At 42.2% G+C, this 24,414-nt stretch overlaps 1 protein-coding gene across 1 annotated transcript in view; it reads right to left on the minus strand.

The window, feature by feature from the left end:
- The window catches only part of dcc (DCC netrin 1 receptor), a 193,744-nt gene that overhangs the window by 153,100 nt on the left and 16,230 nt on the right, over nucleotides 1-24,414 (minus strand). The window contains exons 3-5 of the mRNA XM_029516393.1: nucleotides 17,034-17,321; nucleotides 3,649-3,799; nucleotides 2,958-3,094 (exon numbers count right to left, since the gene is read on the minus strand). Of these exons, the coding sequence (XP_029372253.1) occupies nucleotides 2,958-3,094; nucleotides 3,649-3,799; nucleotides 17,034-17,321 (576 nt within the window). The remainder of the gene's footprint in view (nucleotides 1-2,957; nucleotides 3,095-3,648; nucleotides 3,800-17,033; nucleotides 17,322-24,414) is intronic.

Genomic DNA, 24,414 nt, shown 5'->3' on the forward strand with positions numbered 1-24,414 from the left:
GTATGAAAACATTAGCTGTTACATCTGTTGATCTTGTATAAAATCATAAACGACCACAGAGCTAATACTCGGAGAGCTGGATATATTTCAGAGCAAGTTACTGAGTGTCATCTTCAGCCAGTGTTTAACCTCAGAGTCAGAAAACAAAACTGTAATTTATTTGAAAGATGCCAATTTTAACACACTTGAGTCTCCCACAACAGAACAGATTTCTTTCTGATGCAGATGGCACACAAATCGTTTGTATTCAGCAATTTTTTTTTAACCCATAAGAAAACTTGGTGACACTTGTGTAACACACACTTTAAAAGCCCCAGAATCTTCCTTCTATGGCTTTGTGCTTGATATTAATTTATTAAGTACCTAAACAACATATACAGAACATCGTGGTGTGGTGGTCATGTGACAGCTGTGTGACTGTGACAGGTTGGGACCCTTTCGAAATGGTGGTGTCTCAACAAAAGACAAAAGTACTTAATGGTGCAAAAGCACCCACAACGTCACTTGCAGTGTCCCTCAGGGCTCCGTGCTGGGCCCCACACCCTTCTCCATCTATATGCTCTCCCTTGGCAATGTCATTAGCAGACATGGTATATCCTTCCATTGCTATGCTGATGACACACACCTTTACCTTTGACAACCACATCAAACACCTCTGTAAGACATCATTCTACCACCTCAAGAACATTGCCAAACTCCGTCCAACGCTGAACCTGGGAGATGCAGAGAAGCTTGTCCACGCCTTTGTTTCCTCCAGGCTAGACTATTGTAATGCTCTCCTCATTGAGATCTATGGCAAGAGCATGCAGAGACTCCAATATATCCAAAACACCGCTGCCAGGATCCTGATGAAGGTGTGCAAACATGTTTATATCACCCCCATCCTGAAAACTCTTCACTGGTTCCCTGTTCCACTCACAGAATTGAGTATAAGGTCTCTCTTCTCACCAACCAGTGCATTCATGGACATGCCCCCCTTTACCTACAGGAACTCCTCACGCACCATCTATTCTGCAACCACAAATACTCTCCAAGCCCCCAGAACCAAGCTTCACAGCATGGGTGATCAGGCCTTTTCGTCTGCTGCTCTGAGGCTGTGGAATGCCCTCCCTGACCACTTGAGGGCCCCTCAGGCTACAGATGTTTTTAAATGAAACTTAAAAACCTATGTTTTTAAAAAAAGCTTTTGGCTGATTTAATTTTATAGGCTTTCCTTTCATCCATTTATTGACATTAATCTTCTTAATTGTTGCTCTGTAGCACTTTGAAATTATGTAAATATAAAATGCCATACCAATAAAATGCATTATTATTCATTTCAAAAAGTATGTAATTTCATGCTAAAGGTAAATTCAAACTAAGTGAATCATTCTAATGCTTTAATAGTGTGTCTTGTATACAGTCAACCCACTTTGACCATATTTCTTGAAGAAATTAATTTGAAAAAAGTAAAGAAAATATCACAGTGACATGTCGTCACATGACTTTTAGTCATGAATAGTCATGAAAAATTTGATGTGACCTATTGGTCATAACAACAAAAAAGGTTTGTTGTTAAACTTGTTAACCCATACTTCACTAAAGTCACATATTGATGTATATAGTATAGATGCAAATGTGTGTTATGAAACAACTGTGTAAAATCACAGCTCTTTGACATTAAGGGGTAGTATCAAAAAAACCATCAGAAATGTCTTCTATGTGGTCCACTTGCTCTGTGGTGTATTCCCTATAATTTTCTTTTGAGGGGAAATGGGTCTGGGTTCTTATGAGTTCATGTTCTCTAAGACTTTGGCTCCAGTTACATGTGGAATCATGTCAGAACATTTCTGCATATTGATGGGCGAAACGCAAAACCTCCTATCTGAAAAATTTACTTTTATAGGCAGATAGGCAGAATATAAGCAGCCTTTCTTGTTCTCTAATCAAATGAGATTAGAACAGAAATGTATCTTTTATGGCCTAATTACTACATTCAAAAACTGTTCAGGTGTTTGGACTCCCCTGAAACCACGAACAGCTGTAATGTAAATTCCGCAGCTGAAGAGCAGTCAGACAATGAATAGCAACATATTTTATCGATATAAAACTGCTGAAGCAAACAGACAGCATTTATAATTCTTGACTGCATTTGATTCTGGATTGAGCACTGAAGATGTGTGGTGTTGTACTTTTATCTGTGTGAGGAGCTGTATGAGTTTTAGAGTTTCAGGTTGAGGCGACCTGGAATTTTAACCCCACAGTCTCTTGGGATATCTCAGCTGCTTTGGAATACTTTTAATTTTGCCATATTGCTGTGGCAAAATGGAATACCATGTTAAACACACTGAGGCATATCCATGCCAGTTTTTTTTTTTTTTTTTAGCACAGTTTTTTCTATATAACATATATTTTCATCGGTATACATATTATATCAACATATTGTGCTCCAAAACACATAAAATCACAAATAGATGTGATTTAGATCATGTGTTTTTTATTTTAAAATAAAAACTATGCTCAATGAAAGTTTGTGTTTTAACATTAAGCGTACATTTCAAAGAATAAAAGGTCTATATCAGGGTAAAATAGAGTGGTTATAGGTTGTCTTTTTTTTTACTTCACAATTCATTCACTCAATAACAGTGGGAGCCATTTCAATCCTGAGGTGCGGGGATGGCAAAGCCACAAAATGACAACAAATCTGTATAATCTCAGTTTTCCCCCAAACAAATAACTCCAACTCAAATCTGCTCTCTTTATCTCTCCATTTATGTCTCCTGCCTCTCTCACTGGCCTCTGCCATTATTTGGCTCGGCACACCCTGAGAGGCATTTAAGTTGGAGAGTCTGAGATTCATATGAGTTTTTGTTTCGTTATGCAACAAAAGGATTTAACAGGATATATATGTCCCTTTTATGTCTCTTTGTTGCAATTTTTTTATCTTTGAAAGGTAAAAATGGCAGAAAAAAACTTACCTAGAACGCCCAGCTCTGTATGTGTAGTGATGTTGTGGTTCTTGTTGGTAGCAGTACAGCTGTAGCTGCCAGAGTCGTCATCAGTGACACTCCTGATGATCAGATTACTGCCTGCCAGCAAGGAGTACTTCTTATTCCTGAACAGGAAGAATTTGTTTTTTTTTTATCTTTACATGCTGCATGTTTGGTTCAACAACTCTTAACTCACAAAATATACTTGATGGCAGAATGACTGGTCTGGTATATTTTACATATTCTCAGTGTAGTCAAATCCCAGGAAAAGACCAAAACCAGCATGGTGTTAGTCCATCTTAGCCTCAACCTCTCTAGCTTTCTGAAGATGTAAATCTTTGAAAACTTAACACAAATACATAGATTCATGAGCACTGTCTTGGTTTATCAGGAATAAATAATGTGTTTGTTTGGGACTATTTTCAGTGGAAGATTAATCAGCATTGGGTATTCTAGTCAGTCGGTTTGCTGCATGAGTAAGTCATCAATGGCTCTACATATTGGCTCTTTTGTTCATACAATTCAATGCAATACGCATTCCAGTAAAGAATTACTGTAGCCTATACTTTGATACCTGGGTGCAAAATTGGATAATGTTGGTTACCACATAGGTTTCATGGTTGGCCACTGTGGTATATACAGCCATAAAGTTTGATTAGAATTAGTAAATCAGACACACCAACTCTGGATCGGTTCTTCTCCTCTCCTCCACTGGATACTTGGAGTTGGGTATCCAGAAGCAGCACATTCCAGCACAGCATCAGTTCCGAGCAGAGCTGTCACTCTGGATGGCTGCCGGAGGAACTGGAGGTTCCTGCTCACCCCGGGTTCTGTTGGATAGAGTGAGAAACAAAGATGATGGAGTGACAAACAGAAACAACTCCAAATTGTGAGATACAATTTCTAGCCAAAAGTGTATAGACGTTTGATCATTTTGCAGGCAATTCCAAAAAAATTAACATAATTTTTTCTGCTTTTAAACCCTTTAAAGATTTTCAAACCTGGCAGAAGAGATTTTGAGGGGCCCGTGATGGACTGGTGACCTGTCCAAGGCGTACTCCTCCCATACCCAGTGTGAGCTGGGATTTGCTCCAGCACCCCACATGACCCAGAAACGGCTAACTGGTAGCACATGAATTAATGAATGAATTACTTAATTAATTAGAGTTTGAGGTGAGATGGGACACTTACAAAATTTGAACTGGAATACCAGATCTTATGAGGACTGGATGTGATTGATTTCCTTGGTGCTGAAAAGACAGTCATATCTGAGCACAGATTTGGAGAACCCAGACATTATTTTCAACACAGGAAACTGCATTACTGTGTGAAATCTGCACAGGGGGTCATGCTAATTACAGGTTGCTGACTAAACACAGCAAAAACAACTACAGGAAAAACACACAAGCAGGTAAGATGGATAAAGGTTTAGGTCCAAAATTTGATTGTTTACATTAATGATGAAAATGAATTAACTGATTGTTGGGTGCAGTTAGAATTACTGTGTCTTTGGTGTCCAGAGATGAGTGTAAGATGTTACACAAGTAGGACTAAGTGAGCAAATACTATATATGGCAAACTTATTCAGGAAATAAAACTTTAGTTCTGCCCTGTGATGGACTGGCGGCCAGTCCAGGGTGTACCCCGCTCTAGCTCAATCCCTCAAACTGGGATTGGCGCCACACCCATCCACGACCCGGAAATGGATAAGTGAACTTTAGTGAACCTCCATGGTTTTCAAAAAGCCAACACATTTTGAGGCTTCCATGTTTTCAGCCACCTACTTTCTTTCACTTCTCATCTATCAAAAAGTACACATACACACTCCCAGACACACATGTACACACACACACACGCACAAACACAAACAATCACTGAGATGTGAAACTGGAAGATTGTAAGGATTCAGAAATGGAATAGTAATGAAACAGAAAAGACCACTGGCAGGAACATTGTCAGACTGAACTGAAGTAACAAAGCAGAAGAAGAAAAAACAGGGAAATCCCCACTAAAGTCTCTTTCCCACCTGCATAAATAACCATGGAGGGATGCAGACACTCCAATCCATCAATCTACAGACAAAATTGCTCCCTGTGACATAAGTTATCAGATGTGGCTGAGAGAAGAATGATAAAAAGGAAACCCAACTGAACAGACTGTTGGTCTGTTTGCAAAACTGAGCAAAATCAGTAATTATTACATTAGTTTTACTTTGTAGTTTGTGTTCTGTTGCTGTTAGTTTTACTTCCTGTTTTTCCCCACCTCTGTTTGATTACATTCTGGTCCTATTAGTGTTTCACCTGCCACCTCTCGTTGGTGCCCCTCTCCTGGTGTATTTAAACCGTGCTCCCCTTCCCTCCTGTGGTAGACTGTCTTAGTTACATCTGTGAACAAGCTCTCTCATGTTCTGATCTTCTCCTGTATATGACCGGTTTTGGTATTTTCCACCTTTTGAATTTTTGCTTGTTCCCTGTCTAACTTTGTCGTCCTGTTCCTGCCTGCCTTTCTGGATTTTTACCATTTATTACCTCTTGGATTAAAGAACTTGTAATGGACTTGGCATTTCTGCCTTCTCTGCTTCTGTTTTGCACTTTGGTCCACACACACCTGTCATTCACAGTTTTAGTCTGAATTTAGGAAAAGAGATGTCCTCATCAGGACCAGAGAAATCTTCATCAGGCCAGGAGAATGGTCCACTCCTAATGAATGCTTGAGAATGTACAGTTAAGCCTGGAATTATTCATACCCCAGGTGAATTTTGATTTAAAATTACCTTAATTAAACTAACAAGTTGTTTTTTTTGGAGTTTTTTTGGAGTTTTTTTTTTTTTAATTAAAAGGACAAAGGCTTCGCCCAAAAAATAATAAGATAATGTAAATTGTAATTGTAATGTAAAATTTACAATTGCCAGAAACTTGCCCCCATTCAGTGGGGACAGCTGTTTGGATCACCTTAATGGGTGAAATCCAGCAGCTCTCTGCAGTTGATTTGTGGACAGACATGGCTAAGACAAACAAGCTCAATGAGGACCTGTGGCTGCACATTATGGCTGCTCACATGTCAGGGAAAGGATATAAGGCTATGTCTAAATGCTGCTGATCAGGTTAATAGTGAGAGAGGTGAAACAAAATCCAAGGATCACCACCAAGGCCATCCTGGAGAATCTGGGCCCTGCTGTGGCAACGTCTCAAGGCAGACAGTCCAATGAACACTACACACTGCTGGGTTCCACTGATGCAGACCAAGGAGGACACCACTTCTCCAGATACGGGACACAAAAGACTGCTTGGCCTTTGCAAAAGCTCATCTGGACAAAAACGAACACTTCTGGTCTATTTTATGGTCAGATGAAACAAAATTGATTCAGCACGACAACCAGCCAAAACACACATCAAAAGCGGTGAAGAAATTGTTAGCAGACAAAAACATTAACATTTTGGAGTGGCCCAGCCAGCCAGTGAATCTGTGTAGGGAGCTAAAGATCAGAGTGATGGGAGGGAGACCCTCTGACCTGAATGAGTTGGAGCTCATCGCAAAAGATGAATAGACAAAAAAACCAGTGGAGACATGCAAAAAGCTGGTCAGCAATTATCAGAAGTGTTTGATTGCTTACATAGCAATAAAATATTTTTTTATTGATTATGGAGAAGGGTATAATTAATTTTGTTTGTGCCACTTTTTGTTCAAATGTAAATAAAAGCTGAGAAATATATTTTTTCCACAATGATGTTTCTTGTACATTAGCTATTTGGGAGAAGCCTGTGTTATTTCCAATTAAAAAGAAAAAAGAATGTTGGTTGAATAAAATTAAATCAAAATTTGCCAGGGATATGAATAATTTCAGCACTGTATGTGTGTGTGTGTGTGTAGGTAATTTGGTGAATTTATGTGCACTTCTTATACAGTGTAAAAGTATGATTGTATGGTGGCCAATTTGCTTTGATTTGAATATTTGTTGTTTTTAATTTATTTAGTGCGTTATCCTATTCCTTCCCTACATTTCTTAATAAACAATTTTTCTTAAACCATTGCACAGTTGCTACTTTGAGTATCTTTTTGCTACTTTTTTTTTTTTTCCTCTCTTTTTGTGTCAGTCGGGGGGCACAGCAATGGCACTATTGTTTACTGTAGGGTTCAGCTGTTGGCATTCTGTAACAGAGTGGTGCTGCCCTGACAGTCTGATGCCCCCTGCAAGTTTAGGAGAAGGAGGCGGGGCCAGCAATGAGTGTCACACCAGGAGGAGAAGATAGATATTTGTGCTCCCATCCATCCTAATGAGATGCATAACATCTCTGCCCAACAAGAGGAGAAAGTTGTCTCAGCTGACTTGGAACCAGAGTGAATACTGGTTGTGTAGCATCATGTTGTTCACAGTGACCTGGCAGACAATTCAAACTCTGGACATAGTTATGACACTAAACAGCTTCACCTCTGTTCAGGTGAATGAAACAAGGTAGAGCATGAGAGGAGAGGGGGCATGTTGTACCCCTTGTTCTGTATTGTTTATTTGGAAATCATTGCTTGCTTCTTATGGGTTGTATTTCATGATTTCTTTTATTGCTGGTGTGTGAGGTTGCATGCTTGGACCACAAGGGGGCATTTCTTTGTCTTGCATGCCAGTTTGAGAAGACATTGTGGTTCGTATAGTAGAAGAAGAAAAGGGAGTTTCAGTTTGAACAGTTTGAACATTTGAACATAAGACAGATGGTTTTATATACCATCTGTCTTATGCTAAGTCTAGACGGCAAAGAGAAATGGAGAAATTAGTTAAAGAAAGAAGACAATTAAGAAAGCACCAGAAAAGAGCTACAGAGGAACAGATGGAGGGAATTAATGTGTTGCAAGTGGGGTTGAGAAGCAGGCTAGCAGTATTAAGAAGGGCTGAATATCTTGAGGAAAAAGAATAAAAAAAAATAAGAGGAAAAAGAAAGAATACTGTACGTAAGAACAACATTTTACGGGGACCCGTTCAAGTTTGTTAAAGGATTGTTTAACCAGGAAAAGGGAGGGCAGCTTAAAGCAGCAAAGATAGAAGAAGAAGACTACCTGAGAAACATTTTCAGATTCTGAGCAGAATAGAGTAGTAGGGCTTCCACCTGGCATGCCACCATTAGGGGAGAAAGTTCACGAAATGGATGTTAGACCTAGTAGGTGGAAGGAAGTTGAGGAGGTAGTCAGGCGTGTGAAGGCTTCTTCGGCCCCAGGGCCAAATGGAGTCCCTTACTGGGTTTATAAAAACGCACCTGATATCCTAAAGTTTTTGTTGAAGCAATTAAGAATAGTTAACTGTCTATTCCCAGAGCATGGCGTAGGGCAGGAGGTGTTCTTATTCCAAAGGAGAAGGAGTCTTCAGACCTGAGTCAGTTCGGTATGATCTCTCTCTTGAATGTAGAGGGGAAGATTTTCTTTAGTGTAGTTGCACAGAGACTAGCAAGTAATTTAGAAAGAATGGCTTAATAGATACTTCAGTACAGAAGGCAGGAATACCAGGTTTCACAGGTTGTTTAGAGCAAACTAGCAAATGCATTTGGGTCAGTGCCACATAGCCTTATTTGGGAGGCGTTTGACTATTTTAGAGTGCCTGAAGTAGTTGTCAATTTAGTAAGAACATATTTCCTGGATATCAGACTATATGTAAGTACAGCAGGCTTGACAACAAGTTGGCAGAGGCTAGAAATAGGTATTATGGCAGGGTGTAAAATTTCTCCATTAGCATTCACAATGGCAATGGAGGTAATTATTAGGTGGGTTGTAGGTGGAGAGAGGCGGCAGGATGGGATGTGCCTTACACCAATTAGGGCATACATGGATGATATGATGTTGATAACTAAATTGGTGCCATGTATGGAAAGAGTACTTGAGAGACTTAATAAAAACTTAAAGTGGGCTAGTATGAAAATCAAGCCTAATATGTCCAGAAGTATCTCAATAAGTAGAGGAAGATTAAGTGATTGAAAGTTTGCAATAGATGAAGAGGCAATTCCAATAATAGCAATAATAATGATAATAATAATAATAATAATAATAATAATAATAATAATAATAATAATAATAAACAGTAAAGAAACTATGTAGCTGTTACAAGGCAGATTTGCATGACGGAGAACAGGTAGTGCAGTTTCGGAAGGATGTTGCTGAGGGACTGGACAGAATATACAAATCAGGACTTCCAGGAAAGTTGAAGCTGTGGTGTTTGCAGTTTGGATTATTTCCCAGGTTGATGTGCCCACTGTCAATATATGAGATTCCAATATCTGCTGAAGAGAAAATGGAAAGACGAGTAAGCTTTTACATTAGGAAGTGGCTCTGTGTTCCGAGATGTTTAAGCAATGTGGCACTGTATGGGAAACGCATACTTCAGCTCAGTCTAGTGGAGGAGTTTAAATGTACTAAGGTTAGGACAGAGCTCCTGTTGTGGTAGTTATTAAGGTGGTTCCAAACCAAAGCAAGGGGAGTAAGTGGAATCCAAGAATGGCAGTGCAGGAAGCGAAAGCGGCTCTTAGGCATACAGAGATTGTGGGTAATGTACAGATAGGCCAGGGAGGCTTGGGGCTTGGCCCAGGCAAACTGGTAGAGTAGAGTAGAGTAGAGCTGGTCCCAAAGAAAAGAGGAAGCTGGTTGTGGAACAGGTTCATAGACAGGAGGAAATATTAAGGAGTGCGAGGGCAGTGGCTCAGGTTAAGCAGGGACAGTGGTTGAACTGGGAAGGTGTAGAGAAGAAAAAGCTTAGTTGGAAAGAGCTGTAGAGTATGGAGGAAAGTAGTATTAGATTTTTGATAGGGGCAACATATGATGTATTGCCAACTCCCCAGAACCTAAAACTCTGGGTAAATGGAGACCCGTTATGTTCATTGTGTTCAGGTACTGCAACCCTAAAGCACATCTTGTCAGGTTGTCAAGTTAGTCTGTCACAAGGACGGTATACGTGGCAACATAACCAGGTTTTAAAAAGCTTAGCTGCAGGCATTGAATATATATGGAGGCAGGCAAATTTAGGAGGGTCTAAGACAAAGAGAGTGGCAATTCAGTTTGTTCAAGAAGGAGGGAAAGTTAATAAGATGAGGAGGAAAAGTACCTTAGAGGATGCTGGTGACTCGGAGATGCAGGTGGATTTAGGAGGAAAGCTTGAAATAGCCTGTACAAAGCTAAGGCCTGATATAATTTTGTGGTCTAGGAGTAAAATGAGAGTATATATCATAGAGCTGACTGTGCCGTGGGAGGATTCAGTTGAAGAAGCATATGAAAGGAAAAAGCTCAGGTATGCAAATCTAGGTAAGGATGCTGAGCAGTGAGGATGGAAAGTTAGGATTTGTCTAGTGGAAGTAGGATGTAGAGGGTTTGTAGCCAGATCTGGTGTTGCTTTGTTGAGGGAGTTAGGAGGAAGGGGACAGAGTGTGAGGAAAGTAGTGAAGGAAGTGTCAGATGAGGCAGTAAGATCCAGTCAGTAGATTTGAATTAGAGGAAGTAATAGCAGCTGGGGGCCCAGCAGGGGAAGCTCTTAAGATAGACAGATTCTTGGGAGAAGCAGAAGAAGAAATCCAGGAAGAGGAAGTGCAATTAAGTGGAGGGTGTGGCCTGTTTGAGCCTCATTGAGACCATGCGGTTAGTCCAGGTGAGTTGGCCTGTATTGGTTTGATTTGGTTTGAGTATAGGACTATTCAGGTGAGTTTAGTTGCTGAATCTGCTAGTGTAGCTTGTCCTCCACCTCCTGCACCCGCTATACTTTCATGCCCCCTACCCAAACCAGGGTCTGTATTCCATCCTTACTTTTATCTCCACCTCTTCTATTTCTCCCCCCTTTGCCGAACCAGGGTTTGTATCCCCACCCCGATTTCACTGGTGCAGTTGGTGAGAGGTCAGAGTAGTTGACAGTAGTGCTGTTTGAGAGAGTTGCCTTTGTGTGAGGAGCGGAGATGGCTGGCATTAGAAGGGTGACTCTGGGACACCAGTGATCTCTGTCTAGCCTCCTGGAGGTGTCGTGGGACCAACTAGACGAAACACCGGTGAAAGGAGGTTCCCACCTGATGACCCCAAAGAGTTAGCTATCACTGCTCACTGGCCTAGTTAGATATTATCTGTAGGGCACATAGGCAGGGTAAAGTTTGTTAGGGAGCAGTGATAGTTTGAAGTTTGTTGTTAGTTTTAGGGAGTTAATTACTGAGTCTGGTCAATGTTTTTGTCGCATAAGAATCTAAAGATGGCAAGAAGTCCTGCTTCAGTTTTTTTCATAGACGTTGCATTTAAGTTCCCACAGGGTGAGTTGGCAGTGTTTGTAAATGAGGGATGGTGCAACTCTGGGCACATTGCTGTTTAAGAAAAGCTCTGCAACAAGGACATTAAACTGTAAATGGTTAGCATGATGCTGTACTACCTGCCTCAGCAATTCTTGGATGCTATTGTGCTGTCCTCCACTCTATTGTCTAAAGTCAATCGAGGACTTCTCCCCTACACAGATTGATGATCCTGTGAATAGCACTATAGACTCACTCTTTTCAAATTTTGATAATGTTGCTCCCCAGTTCTTAGGTGAGGGTAAGACGGGAATTTGACCTGAAGCTTCGCTTTCCGGCTCAGCTCTCTTTTCGTCACATAAATGACAATGTTCAATGTAAAACCTTTAAAACAAAAATGTTTTATGTCTGAACTCTGTTCTGAAGTCAAAGGTCAACGTTGCGCACGAACGGCGTGCACTCAGCTGGTACACAGAGCCTGCATCTAGTGTGGCATGAACGGGAGGGGGTCCATATATCTGGATCTTACCAAGGGTCTTGGTTTCCACGGAATCTTTCCCTCTTCCTGCTATCACTCAACCCTTTTTACTTTTGCACCAGTCACCCACCTATCTGCACCTACAAGCATACACACTGACTTTGCAATCATACAATACCTACACATGTAGGCTTCAGGTGCCTCGTGAAGCCCAAGATCATTTTAGCGTCACAATCCCCTCCAGTCCAGAAGTGGTATCAGCCATATTGGTGTCAGCAATCTTGGCTATAGCCATCCAGTCCACCATTTTGCGTGCCCAACTCTGACAGACATACAGAAATACAGTAGATGCACCTAGCAATGACCAAGCAATGCAAATTTACCCACACACCTACACCCGCCTTCTTAGCTCCTTCTCAGCATAGATTGTAGTTGAAGTAATTAATCATTCATTCAAAAAGTGATTTCACTGTTTGCTCTTCAGGAATATTGATTGTCTATTGATGTCTTTGATAAATTAATAGTGGTATTTGAAATGGCTCATCATTAGTCAAACCAACACCCCTTGTGACTGTGAGTGGTTCACAGATAAGCAGTAGAAAATGGAAGAGAGTATGTTTGTTTGTTGTGGTTTTGTGGTTGTGGTACATTCCCAGTAAATGGCGTGTATAGCACATGGAGAAAGGCAGGTGTGTTGCATACTGTGGGAAAGCACACAGATTTTTGGCTGTCAGATAGCTGACCAGAATTGGAGGTCTTTGTTTGTGTACAAATTATTTACTTTATTATTACTAATGTTTATTGGTGTGTGTAGAGTGACGGGGCCTATACAATGATGTGTAATAAAGAAATAAAAAAAATAATAAACACGCTTGACTATCACTGGCTGGCTGTTTTGTGGATCTGAATAAGTTAGTAAAAATCCTTAAGAAGAGCACTTGTCAGTACTGGTATGGCAGTCCTTTGTGGCTAATCGGGTTGGTTTCCAAATTCAGCTTCATGCAATTAATGGTGATGAAATGAAGCTCTATGAAGGTGTTTGTTTTATTAATGCCTTGGGGCCCTGCACAGTGACAATGGATCTCTATAGCAATAACTATAGAGTTCCACTGACGCTGGGCAGACTCCAAAGTCAGTGTTCTTATCCTGTATTTCTTTTTTTTCTTATTTCTCTTTAGTCAAAATTTTGATTTGTTGTTGTAGGGTTTTGAGAAAAACTGAGCAAATTATATATCGAAACATGGCTTGGTTTCAATCGGTGCACTTTTTTTTCACTTGCACCATGTTTCTCTTTTTGTACCTTGTTTAGACTTGTGTTTGAGTTTGTGAATTTGTATTGTTTCTGTACTTGAAGCGGTTTTCTCTAACCGAGACGCAGTCAGCCGTTGCAGTATGTTTGGCCCTTGTCAGTCACCGTACAACACACACACCCGGAGAGAGTTGAGTCCATGTATTTGTGTCAGTTGATAAACTGACACACACATAGACACAAACACTTTGACATATGCATACATACACACAGCCAGACATACAGAAATAGAAACAGACAGAAAAAGACATCCATATACACACACAGATATTCAGGCACACACACAGAGCCAAAGTCGATGTTGTTCACTTTGATCATATATTACTGTGGGACAGAGACAGCCCTCTCTCCCCTGACAACATCTGCCCCTTCAAGGCACTGTCAAAATTTCTGTCAGAATTCTCTAGTTATTATTCCTCTTCCGTCAAAATTTTGATTCACTACTTGTTCTAGGGTTTTGAGAAAACCCCAGCAATTTATATATCAAAATGTGTGGCTCAGTCTTCATCAAACCGATCAGTATCTTTCTATACTGGATACCCATTTTTGGAATATTCAAACAGATAAAAGAAATTAATGGGGTCAATTACAATTTTGTATTTGCTTTTAGCTACAGACTCCATTCAAATTTTAAAACATTGAGAAAAGTCTTGGCTATTCATTACAGGTTACAGCTATTTCATATCTTTTATACTTTTGGGCAGCAAGTGTTGCTGGCTGTAATGAAAAAGTCAAAATTGACCAGGAACAGTTTGAGTGTGTATTGCATAGAGTGGTGCGTAGTTTCACTAGAGTGGAGAGCTGAGGAGAAATTATCTGGAAAAAAAAACAAATGAGTCATCCTCAGTTTCAGACAATGTGCCTAATTTAACAGTGAGTCAAACTGAATTTGATCTGTGAGCCTCTGAAGGACATGGACACCATCTATTTCTCGAAATTTCTACTCTAACATTTCTCAGGAGAAAAGTAGAACTGCCTCTGTTTTATATGTTGTTGTCTTGTCCTCATTTTAGGTTTTAGAAACACCCAGAGATGCACTGCTTCATTGGAACTTGTTGTAGCGGTGAGTTTTCTGATGGGAGTTACCATTTTGTCATTAGTTGCCTCAGTCTGAGGGCTTCACAGAGGCAAAAAATCCAAAACTTTTGGACCTCAGAACTTTTGTCCCTGCAAACCTGCAAGCAAGCCATGACTTCATAGACTGTTCTGAGAGATGAACTGATGCAGACACACACACACACACACACACACACACACACACACACACACACACAGACTTATACGGACATACAATACAAATACATATAAATGGAGATAGTCATACATAAACATGCACACATGCACAAAAATACATACTGACTAACATGCAACAGACACATACAGACAGATACAGTATTCACAAAGACACACACATACACAGGTTTAGAATCAAGGTTGTTCACTTTGCTCATACATGACTTTGGCAGAAAGGTGACATATAATAATATATGTATGTGTATATATATATGTGTGTGTATGTATGTATGTATATGTGTGTATGTATATATATATATATATATATATATATACAGACAGACAGACAGGGTTAAAGTCCATGTCCATGTCATTCAACTGTCTCAGTCTTTTGTACATCACTGTCTTGTCCACATTTTAGGTTCAAGCAACACCAAAAGACACAAAATGCTTCAGGAACTTTTTGGTGCAATCAGAATTAGGTTTTTCTCATAAATGACCCCAGGTTGAGGTCTTCGCCGAGCCAAAAATCAGAGTGTTTTGGGCTCTGTCTCTAACCCTAACCCTCTGTCTCTGCTGCAAGGCAGTTGTCAACCCTCAACATACCGCGCGCGCGCACACACACAAATTGAATGGCATACACAAACGCATGCAAACAGACACTCACAGAATTAAAGTCTAAGGTCACTTTGTTCATATATTACTGTGCAACAGAGACACACACAGATACAGTTTGCCCTGCCACCCCAATGCAACAAACCCCCACTCCCCCAAAACACTCTCCAAATTTCAGTGAGGAAATTGTCAAATTTCATTGTTGAATTTGACATTCCACTGTATCTAACTCATGGGAGCTGAAGTAAAGGTTAGATTCATTAACAGATTATTAAATTGACTGTACAGCCAAACTGCTTATTTGTGGATCAATGTAGTTTTGAGCCACAAAAATGTTGATATGTTATAATTTTGTCAGAGCTTGTTCATTCATTCATCTCATCATTTTCATTGTACCACTTATCTGTTTCTGGGTTGCAGATGGTGCTGGAGCCAATCCCAACTCACATAGGGTGAGGGCAGGATACATCATGGAAAGGTCACCAGTCCATTGCGGGGCCAACACATCAAGACAGACATTGACATTGACCCTAACCCTTGGACCATGAACTTCTTTAAAAAATGTTTACTGAATCAATAAATAAAATGAGGTGATGGGACATGTTGACACAATCATATTCAACACAATATTCAACACAATCTGACGTCTTTAAACAAAGAATCATTTTTATAATGTCAATGGATATAATACAACCAGGATAACTGATTCCTGCCAGTTTGGCCTTCATGCTTAGCTAACCAAACTAACCGCTTGCTCTAGTTTTATATTCAATGTAAGGTGTTAGAGTAGAAACATTTCTTTGCTCTGGGACTGGGAGTTGTACCTCTACCCTCACTGGACAACAACACAGTCTCCAAACTCAGCTTCAAACCGTTATTTTTAGCCATTCTAAAACTGGTGGATGTTCTGGTTGTAAAACATAGGGTTACACCAGAGTTATTTCTTTTTAGTGATTAATCTGATTGAGCAGAACAGGAAGTAGGTCACACAGACATCTAGAGGTGCACCATGCAAATTACTCATTTGACAATCTCTGGCCTTTGACACTATGAATAAATAAACTGTTATAAACTGGAATTGAACAATAACTGAAGTTTGAATATTGTCCCATACTTTGCCTCTGGGGTGCTTGGTCAGATGAGGATTAACTTGAAAACCCTTTTAACAATGTGTGTGTATGTGTGTGCATTGTGGGTTCACAGTTGTGATGAAAAGCCCAGGGACAAGTTACTTATGATTATCCAACTGAAAGTCGATGGCCCACTGAACAAATAGGCACAGAAACACTTGGTGAGCTTAAATCAGAGTGGTGTTTAGACAGAAAGAGACCGAGAGAACTAGAGATGCAATCTATGTGATGAAGTGTATAGTCTCCGGAGCGTATAAAATATGAGCTGATGACAGACTCCCTGCAGACTGAGGAGAAAGTGCTTCCTCTTGGCTCACAGTCACATTATTAAATCACATCTACACTGTATATGGCCATTACATCTCATTTTATTTTAAAATCAGACATGCAGTATCTGTGACGAAATGAATGGAAATTGCTACCTGACAAAGTGATGACTGCAGGAGATGCATAACTCACTTTTAAATAAAACTGCTGGCGCACTACTTCAGTGTAACAAGACAGACAATTAAATTGGTCAGCTTTTGAAGATTGATCAAACAAATAACATTTAAATGTTTTATATTTCACCCACAATAAGAAGGTCATGGCTTCCCAGGCCTTACAAGTTCTCCCCGTGCCTGCATGGGTTTCCTCCCACCATCCAAAGACATACATGTTTGGGTTAATTGGTGACTCTAGGTTCTCCATAGGTCTGAGTGGTTGTTTTTCTCTGTCTGTCTCTGTGTGTTGGCCTTGTCATGGACCGGTGACCTTTTCAAGGTGAACCCACCCTACCCCAGTGTGAGCTGGGATTGGCTCCAGCATCCCCGTGACCCAGAAATGGATAAGCAGTAGAAGATAGATGGATGGATGGATGGCTATTTCAAAAAATAAAATCAAGCTTAAGTTCTTTAGCCAGAAAAGGAAATGATAGCCAACCATATCTCTCACAGACCTCTTTTATTTAACTATTTTAACTAACTAACTATTTTAAGATGAGCAACTGTTCAAAGCAGGTAGGTAATAGATTTATTGATAAATTGATGGGAAACTTCTAATCAATAACGATAGATCTTTAATAGTCACCTGGTAGCACACGGAGTTCAGCATCTGTTCCTGTCCTTGTGCTGCCGGGGTTGTCGGCCAGACAGCGGTACGTGGCTGAGTCTGGTGGCTGAACACGGCTGACCTGCAGTGAGCCTGACGGCAGCAATGCTAGACGGGACTCAGGATCAAAAGTCCCCGGTAGGTCCTCCCGGTTCTTTTGCCAGCGAACAACAGGCGTCGGGTCACCAGAGACTTCACACCGCAGCAGGGCTGTGTCCCCAAGGTATGAGGAAACTGACTCGGTCGGGACAACTACCTTCAGCGGACCTGGAGGGGGCAGGGAAGGGGGAGGTTTATTGCAAATCAGAAAACTGGAGTAATGACAGATGTACAGCTTTGCTATTCATCCACCACTCTCCCATGCATGCTGTGACTGAAGTCTTTTTTTTTTTTTTTCAATTGAAGCAGCAATGGGTGCAAGAATATGGTTGCTTCTTCTTCTTCCTTAAGTTTATGTCAGCAGCAGATCAAGGAAAAAGGACAACCAAGCTACCATTATGTGTGGGGGCTGCGCCTCAGACATCCCCAGCCAAATTTAAGAGCTATCCTACATCTTTTCTTGTTGGCTACATCCAAAGTATGCTCAGTCCATCTATGACTCAGCTTCTACCATCCTGAGATCACTTATGTTTTGCACATGTTTGCATGTATAGACGTGGAGACTAAAATTGTACATTCTGTGTTCCTGGGACTAATAGCAAATAAGCAAGCAAATTACAAATATGTTTATGCAAAACCTGCTGTTAGCTTAAAGTTCGACACATAATAGCACTTAGGTTGTGTGTAGCACAACACAAACAGTTGTTAAAGAGATGATGGTAATGCTGGAGAACTAACATCACAGAGGCAAGGATTTAAACGCAGGACAGTTATAGCAAGTTTTTCATGGTCCAAAAAGGGGCAGAAGTCAAAATTCTAAAAAAAAAAAAACAAAAAAACAAAAACACACCTGGGAAATGTGGGGAATTCACATAATATGTTTGAGTCATAATCTGGTACTGTAACAAGTGTGAGAATTCATATAATATGTTTGAATCATAATCCGGTACTGTAATAATTGTAAGAATTCATATAATATGTTTGAATTATAATCTAGTAGTGTAACAGTAAAGCAGAGCAGCTTATGTAGGGGGATCCGAGAACTGCAAAGACTCACTCTCATTCAAAAGCAGAAAAACAACTCCACACGGATGTTAGATAAAAAAAACAAAAAAAACAAAAAAAACATCGGGGAATCCGGGGGTACAAAAGACTGGGACCTCTCTTTGTTGTTCAGAGCATTTTCACACATGGCGCTTGCATGTAATGCTCTCCAACGATCGTTGAATAAAGAAGTGTTTATCCTCACTCGGTTTACCTGTCTTCACATTAATTTGGACTTTTTTGACAGCAACCATGAGAGGAGCATAGCAAGTGTGGTTGCAACAATTTGGGGGCTCGTCCAGGATCGCGAGACAGGTCCGCTAATCTTCATTAGAACGGGTTCAAGGAATAGGGATCAGTCAACTTCTAGTCGCGACGAAATAAAAGTAAGCAGACCTTTTCTAAAAACTGCACTATTGAGCATTCTAAAATAACATAAGAAGTTGACTGTGAATTAAGTACTTGAATAGCATAAAAGTGAGGAAAAAGAGGAAAGACTGAGTTAGGGTTTAGAGGGTCCCCAACTCTCCGCAGTCAAAAGCAGCCACTCGGCACTGAGTTCAGGGTTTAAAAGGTCCCCAACTCTCTGGAGTCAGCAGCCACTCAGTAAATATCTTGACCGTGACAGGTCCTACCAGATTCTGACGAGGATCTGGAAGTGTCAGGGACACTAGTTTGGTTTTTGAAAGACTTTAGTCCGAGGGGGTGAGATCTCCTGAATTAAAGGTCATTGTTCAGTTATCTGTAATTACAGAAACCGGACAGAATTGGATAAAGGAAAGAAGACACGTTGTTGTAAGTATACGGACACACATACACACACACACACACACACACACACACAAGGGAAGTTTACAGGGGCGAGAAGTCTCTCAGTGTCCTGATATCTGTAAGGTGTTGTGTCAGACTGAAAATGACTACTCTGGAAACCTAACGGTGATAACATAAACAGTGTCAGTAGAGGTCAAGGACCAGTTGCTCAGAACGTAAGTGTCATACCAACTGGTTGGCTACACTGAGCAGGTAGAAGAAGGGTCAGTCACTCGGAACGAAAGTGTCATACCAACTGACCGGCTGAGAGATTAATTAGGATGGACGGTGAATTTGACAGGGGGATAGATGATGACAGGTGGGGACCACCAATCTGGAAGCCATTGCTGACACAAGTTCAAATGGTAATATCAGCAGCCGCTACAATATCAGATAAAATAAAAAAAAACAGAAGGAAGAATTTGAAAAAGAAATAAGAGGGAAATTTGAAGAGGCTTTAAAACAGGCCGGCAAAGATGGTATGGAAATAGAACTATTAGGCAGAGTAATTTGGAAAAAAGAAAAAGAGTGCAAGGAGGAGAGCGATAAGGCAAAGCAAGAGGAAGAAAAGGCGAGCATCATGGGGAAAAAAAAAAAAAAAGGGGGGCTGATAAAGAAAGGAAATGGTGGATGAATGCTGGAGTATGGTGGCAGGGTATAGAACATAGAATGAAACAGGCAAGTTCAAAAAGAAAGCTGAGCCCCCTCCATACACCCCCCACCGAGGAACGTTAAAGGAGGCAGAGCCCAGCCGTGGCTATACCCAGTATTAAGGGTTTCAGGGGGAGACGTTTTTATGGATCCGCCACCGGACAATACTGGAGGACAGGCTGGACCATCTGTGCCACCCAGTGAGGGAGGAAGCCAGGGACAGACAGTAGGGATCCTTTTAAGGAACGAAGCGAGCAAGAAGGAAAAAAAAACAAAAAAAAAAACGAGCAAGAGATGTTAGAAATCAACTCAGAAGCATGGAGGAACAAATGATGAAGGAGCAAAAGGTGAGAAGGGAAACAGAGAGAATTAATAGGAGAGGTTCACAGGGAGGAGGAGATAATCAAGTGGGATTGCACCTGACAGGTTTATGGCAGGATGGGAGCTCAGGGCAGGTCACCGAAAAAATGAGCGGACAGTGGGCAGAAAGCCAGGAGGACGCCTGGCTCAGAGGAGAAACTAGAGAGCCCAAAGAAGAAGCAGAGGATAGTGAGACAGGAAGCACTGATGGCCTAGAGCAGATGTTGGCGGTATCAGGACAATTGCTACAGCATATACACCGGAAATTAGGGGAAAGAGGAGAGACTGTACAAGCAAAAGAGACACATACAATGACTCTGAGATCCAAGCGACATAAGGGGCCAGGGTTAGCCATGCCATTACTGTCAATAGCACAAGGACATAAATGCCGACCTTTCGGACGATGAGATGTTCAGGCCATAGTGGACAAGCTACCCCCATGTCAGCGGGAGGAGCATTGCGGTTAGGGAAACTGAACAGTTTGACTGCGGGCCAGATGCTGGCTCTAGGTGACTTCAGAGCAGTGGCAGGAAGATGCATGACTAATGCTGACATGAGAGAAATAGAGAATCAAGCAGGGACGCTGCGACATAGAGACAATGAGAGATTCACCAGGTTTAGTGACCAAATAGCAGGAGCCATATGCGCAAATTACCCCCTGCCCATCGCAGCGGCAGTACCTAAGTGGGAAAATAACCAAAACCCCAGAGATTTTCTAGATAAATGTAAAGATAAGTGGATCCACTACACCGGTGCACACCCTGGTAAGCCAGGGCTCCAGAGAGAGCTGTATCGACAGGCCGTTCTGGAAGGGGTGCCCCAGCAAGTCAGAGAAGTCATGAAAGACAATCCAGACATGACAGGGTGCGAGTCGCACATGTGGGACAGGCACCTCATACATCACCTGGCCAAGGCCCAAGACAAAGGTAGCCAAGAGGAGGAAACCATTAAAGGTTTAGAGGCTCAACTTTTAAAACTACAGGTGGGAGAAGCAAGGCAGAAAGCTAATGACAAAAAGAAAGACACTAATTTGGGAAAGGCAAAGGTCATGATGGTTTCGGGTGGATCTGACTTTCCAGACCTGGATCCCACCCTACCTTGGGAAGAGCCGACAAACCAGGAAATACCTCTGGTGATGTTCCCAGGAGGATCAGGAGCATCCTATAATCGGGGGCATGGGGGGTTCAGAGGTTGGGTGGCTGAGGCAACTTCTCGGGAGGAGGGAGCAATGACCGGTGTTACTACTGTGAAGAAGAAGGGCATTGGGCTCGTGAATGTCTGCACAGGTCACGGGGACGAGGCACAGGATATCCTCAGATCGCACCTTGAGGGCACCCTGGGCGTGGAGGCGGTGGGCATGGTTCTGTCCGCCAAAGGACAGCTTCCAGTGGCCAGTCCTGGCCATCCCATGCCCAGTGACACACCCCATAGAGAGACTTGGGTGGCATCTTAACAGCAGACCCAACGCTACCATTTCTGGTCGATACCGGTGCAACGTGCTCCACGATGAACATATCTCGACCAGCTGCACTGTCAGACCTAACTACCACCGTCATGGGTTTCTCTGGGGAATCACAAACTCTGCCATTGACTAAGCCACTGTTAACCACCGTGGGGAAGCAAAGCCTTATAAATCCATTCATTTACTGCCTAACCGTGCCTGTCAATCTCCTAGGTAGAGACTTGTTGATAAAACTGGGGGCATCCATAATGTGTGCACCAGATGGACTCACAGTGACTCTACCAGATGGGACTGAGTTGCCCTGTTCCAGGAACCCCTCTAAACAAGGCAGTTATCTCCTCCAGCCAATGCAAGGTTCCTATGCAGACATCTATTGGGCCATGCTGAAACCTGAAACTACTGAACACCGTGGCATTCTCTCAGCCTTCATGAGGTGGAAGCCCTGGATCATGTCCCTCGAGCCTTACATGCCTCTCCCTGATCCTCCACACATAACATTGTTTTACAATCGTAACCAAACAGAATGGTTCCAGGAAAGGTTCTGAGAACAATTAGAGGGGAAGGACTGGCAGATCACCACCCGAAACATATACGTCACTCCTGTGGGAGTGGCAGCAGCAGTGTCTCTTACACCTGAACAATTGCAGTGGTATCAGATATCAGAGGAGACCGTCCTACATGTGTCTCTAGCCTTACATCCTAAACATCAGGCTAATTGGGTGGGATGGTAAAATTAGCATTAGCACAGGATGATTGGGTTACCACGGACATTCGCGGAGTACTCTATTCGGCTAGAGCCAACACATACTCAATTCAAGTAGAAGCAGTAGACAGTTCAGTCTTGGAGGAGGCCCTGGTCTCCCGCTTCCACGGAAGAGAAAAGACAGATCACCCTGAGGCTGCGTCTATTATTGACTCTCTACCAGAGTCCCTATGGGCGTAGGGCCCGACAGATGTGGGACTGGTAAAATGTGAACCATTAACTTTTGAGGTTAACACCTCAGTACCCCCACAAGCCCCAAGCAGAGGAGGGCATCGCAGACACCATTCAGGGCCTCATATTACAGGGCGTATTGGAACCTTCTGTGTCTGCTTGGAACACTCCTATTCTACTAGTCGAAAAGAAAGCCACAGGTAAATACAGAATGACACGCGATTTGCGCGCCATGAATGACATTTTAGTGACTACAACCGTACCACTGCCTAATCCCTATGTGGTCCTGACTAACCTGGCCCTATCGCATGAATGGTTCACCTGTATTGATTTGGCCAACGCATTTTTCTGTCTTCCCTTAGTGGAGGATCACAGGGATATCTTTTCATTTGCTTTCAAGGGAACTCAATGGAGGTACACCCGTTTACCTCAAGGCGTTGCGCTGTCCCCAGGACTGTTCAATCAAATCCTTAAGAAAGTGTTGTCTGAGTGTGAGCTCCCAGAGGGGGTCACACTGGTGCAGTATGTGGATGATTTACTTCTGGCCGCACCTCCGGCAGTAACCTGCCTGGAAGCCACCTCACGATTGTTTTGCTTGGCGAGGGCAGGATTTAAGGTCAGTAAGTCGAAACTTCAGGTGACCCGTAAACAGGTCACATTCCTAGGTCGTGTACTGTCTCAAAAGGGGGCCAGTCTCTCACCAGCACACAGAACTACTATCTTGCACCATCCACGGCCGCAGAAGGTCAAAGACATGTTGTCGTTCCTAGGTCTCACGGGGTACTGTCGTCAGTATGTCCCCAACTACACCGGGTTAACTCAGCCCCCCGAGAGCCTGTATTCGGAACCTCAATTCGGATGTCGTTTGGTCTCAAGAAGCGGAGCAGTCCTTTATTGCCTTAAAACAGGCTCTAGCGGCTGCTGCGGATCTGGCTACTCCAGATTACAGCTGCCCATTTTTCCTCAATGTTTCTGGAACAGGAGTAATGAATGGTGTCCTGTTCCAGAAAAAAAGGGGGGGGGGGGAAGTGTTGATGTATGTGAGCATAATGCTAGACAGAATGGAACAACAACACCCCCAATGTACACAGCATGCAGCAGGTTTGGCCAAGTTGATTCAGAAAACCGCCCACATAGTCATGGGACACTCCATGAAAGTCCTAACAGCACATAGTGTAGTAGCATACGTACACTCTCAAGCATTTATGTTAACTTCGCTGCGGCAACAGAAACTGAGCAGAGTGCTGGATGCCCCCAACATCGCATACACACGAGGGAATCAATATGGCAGAGAAGATAGGGGTAGGAGAGCCACACATCTGCAAGGAACAAGTAGCAAAGGAAGAGAAAGTCAGACGAGATCTACAAGCTGAGCCCTTAGAAGGGGGAGTGAACCTCTACACAGACGGATGTTGTTACAGGGATGAGAAGGAAGGGTTAAAAGCAGGATATACAGTTGTGCAGGAACAAGCAGGACAGTTCACTGTGAAAAAGGCAGAAAATTTGAAAGGAGCACAGTCTGCACAGAGAGCAGAAGTGACGGTGGTAGTAGAAGTGTTAAAAATGAGTGCGGGACAGAAGGTGAACATCTATACCGATTGGGGCAGTGCATGTAGAATTAGGGCAATGGTTGAGAACTGAGTTTCTGACAGCCTCCAATAAACCTATCAAGCACGAAGCAGAAATGAAAGAATTGGCCGAAGCATTACTATTGCCAAGACGAGTAGCAGTCATCAAGTGCATGGGACATGACACCACTCAGTCATTAACAACCAAGGGGAATGAAGCAGCAGATAAGACGGCCAAAGAAGTGACAGGGTACCAGACTAGGTTAATAATGACCTGCTCCGAAACGGAGGAAAGGAAAGACATGGAGATGAAAAGAATCAGAGAAATGCAGGAAAAGACCTCACTCCAAGAACTGTCAGTCTGGAAAGCACGGGAAGGAAGTAGTGACAGTGGAATGTGGAGAGGCCCAGACGGACGACTCATACTACCAC

Source organism: Echeneis naucrates, chromosome 12 (genome assembly GCF_900963305.1).
Source record: "Echeneis naucrates chromosome 12, fEcheNa1.1, whole genome shotgun sequence".
Lineage (NCBI taxonomy): Eukaryota > Metazoa > Chordata > Actinopteri > Carangiformes > Echeneidae > Echeneis > Echeneis naucrates.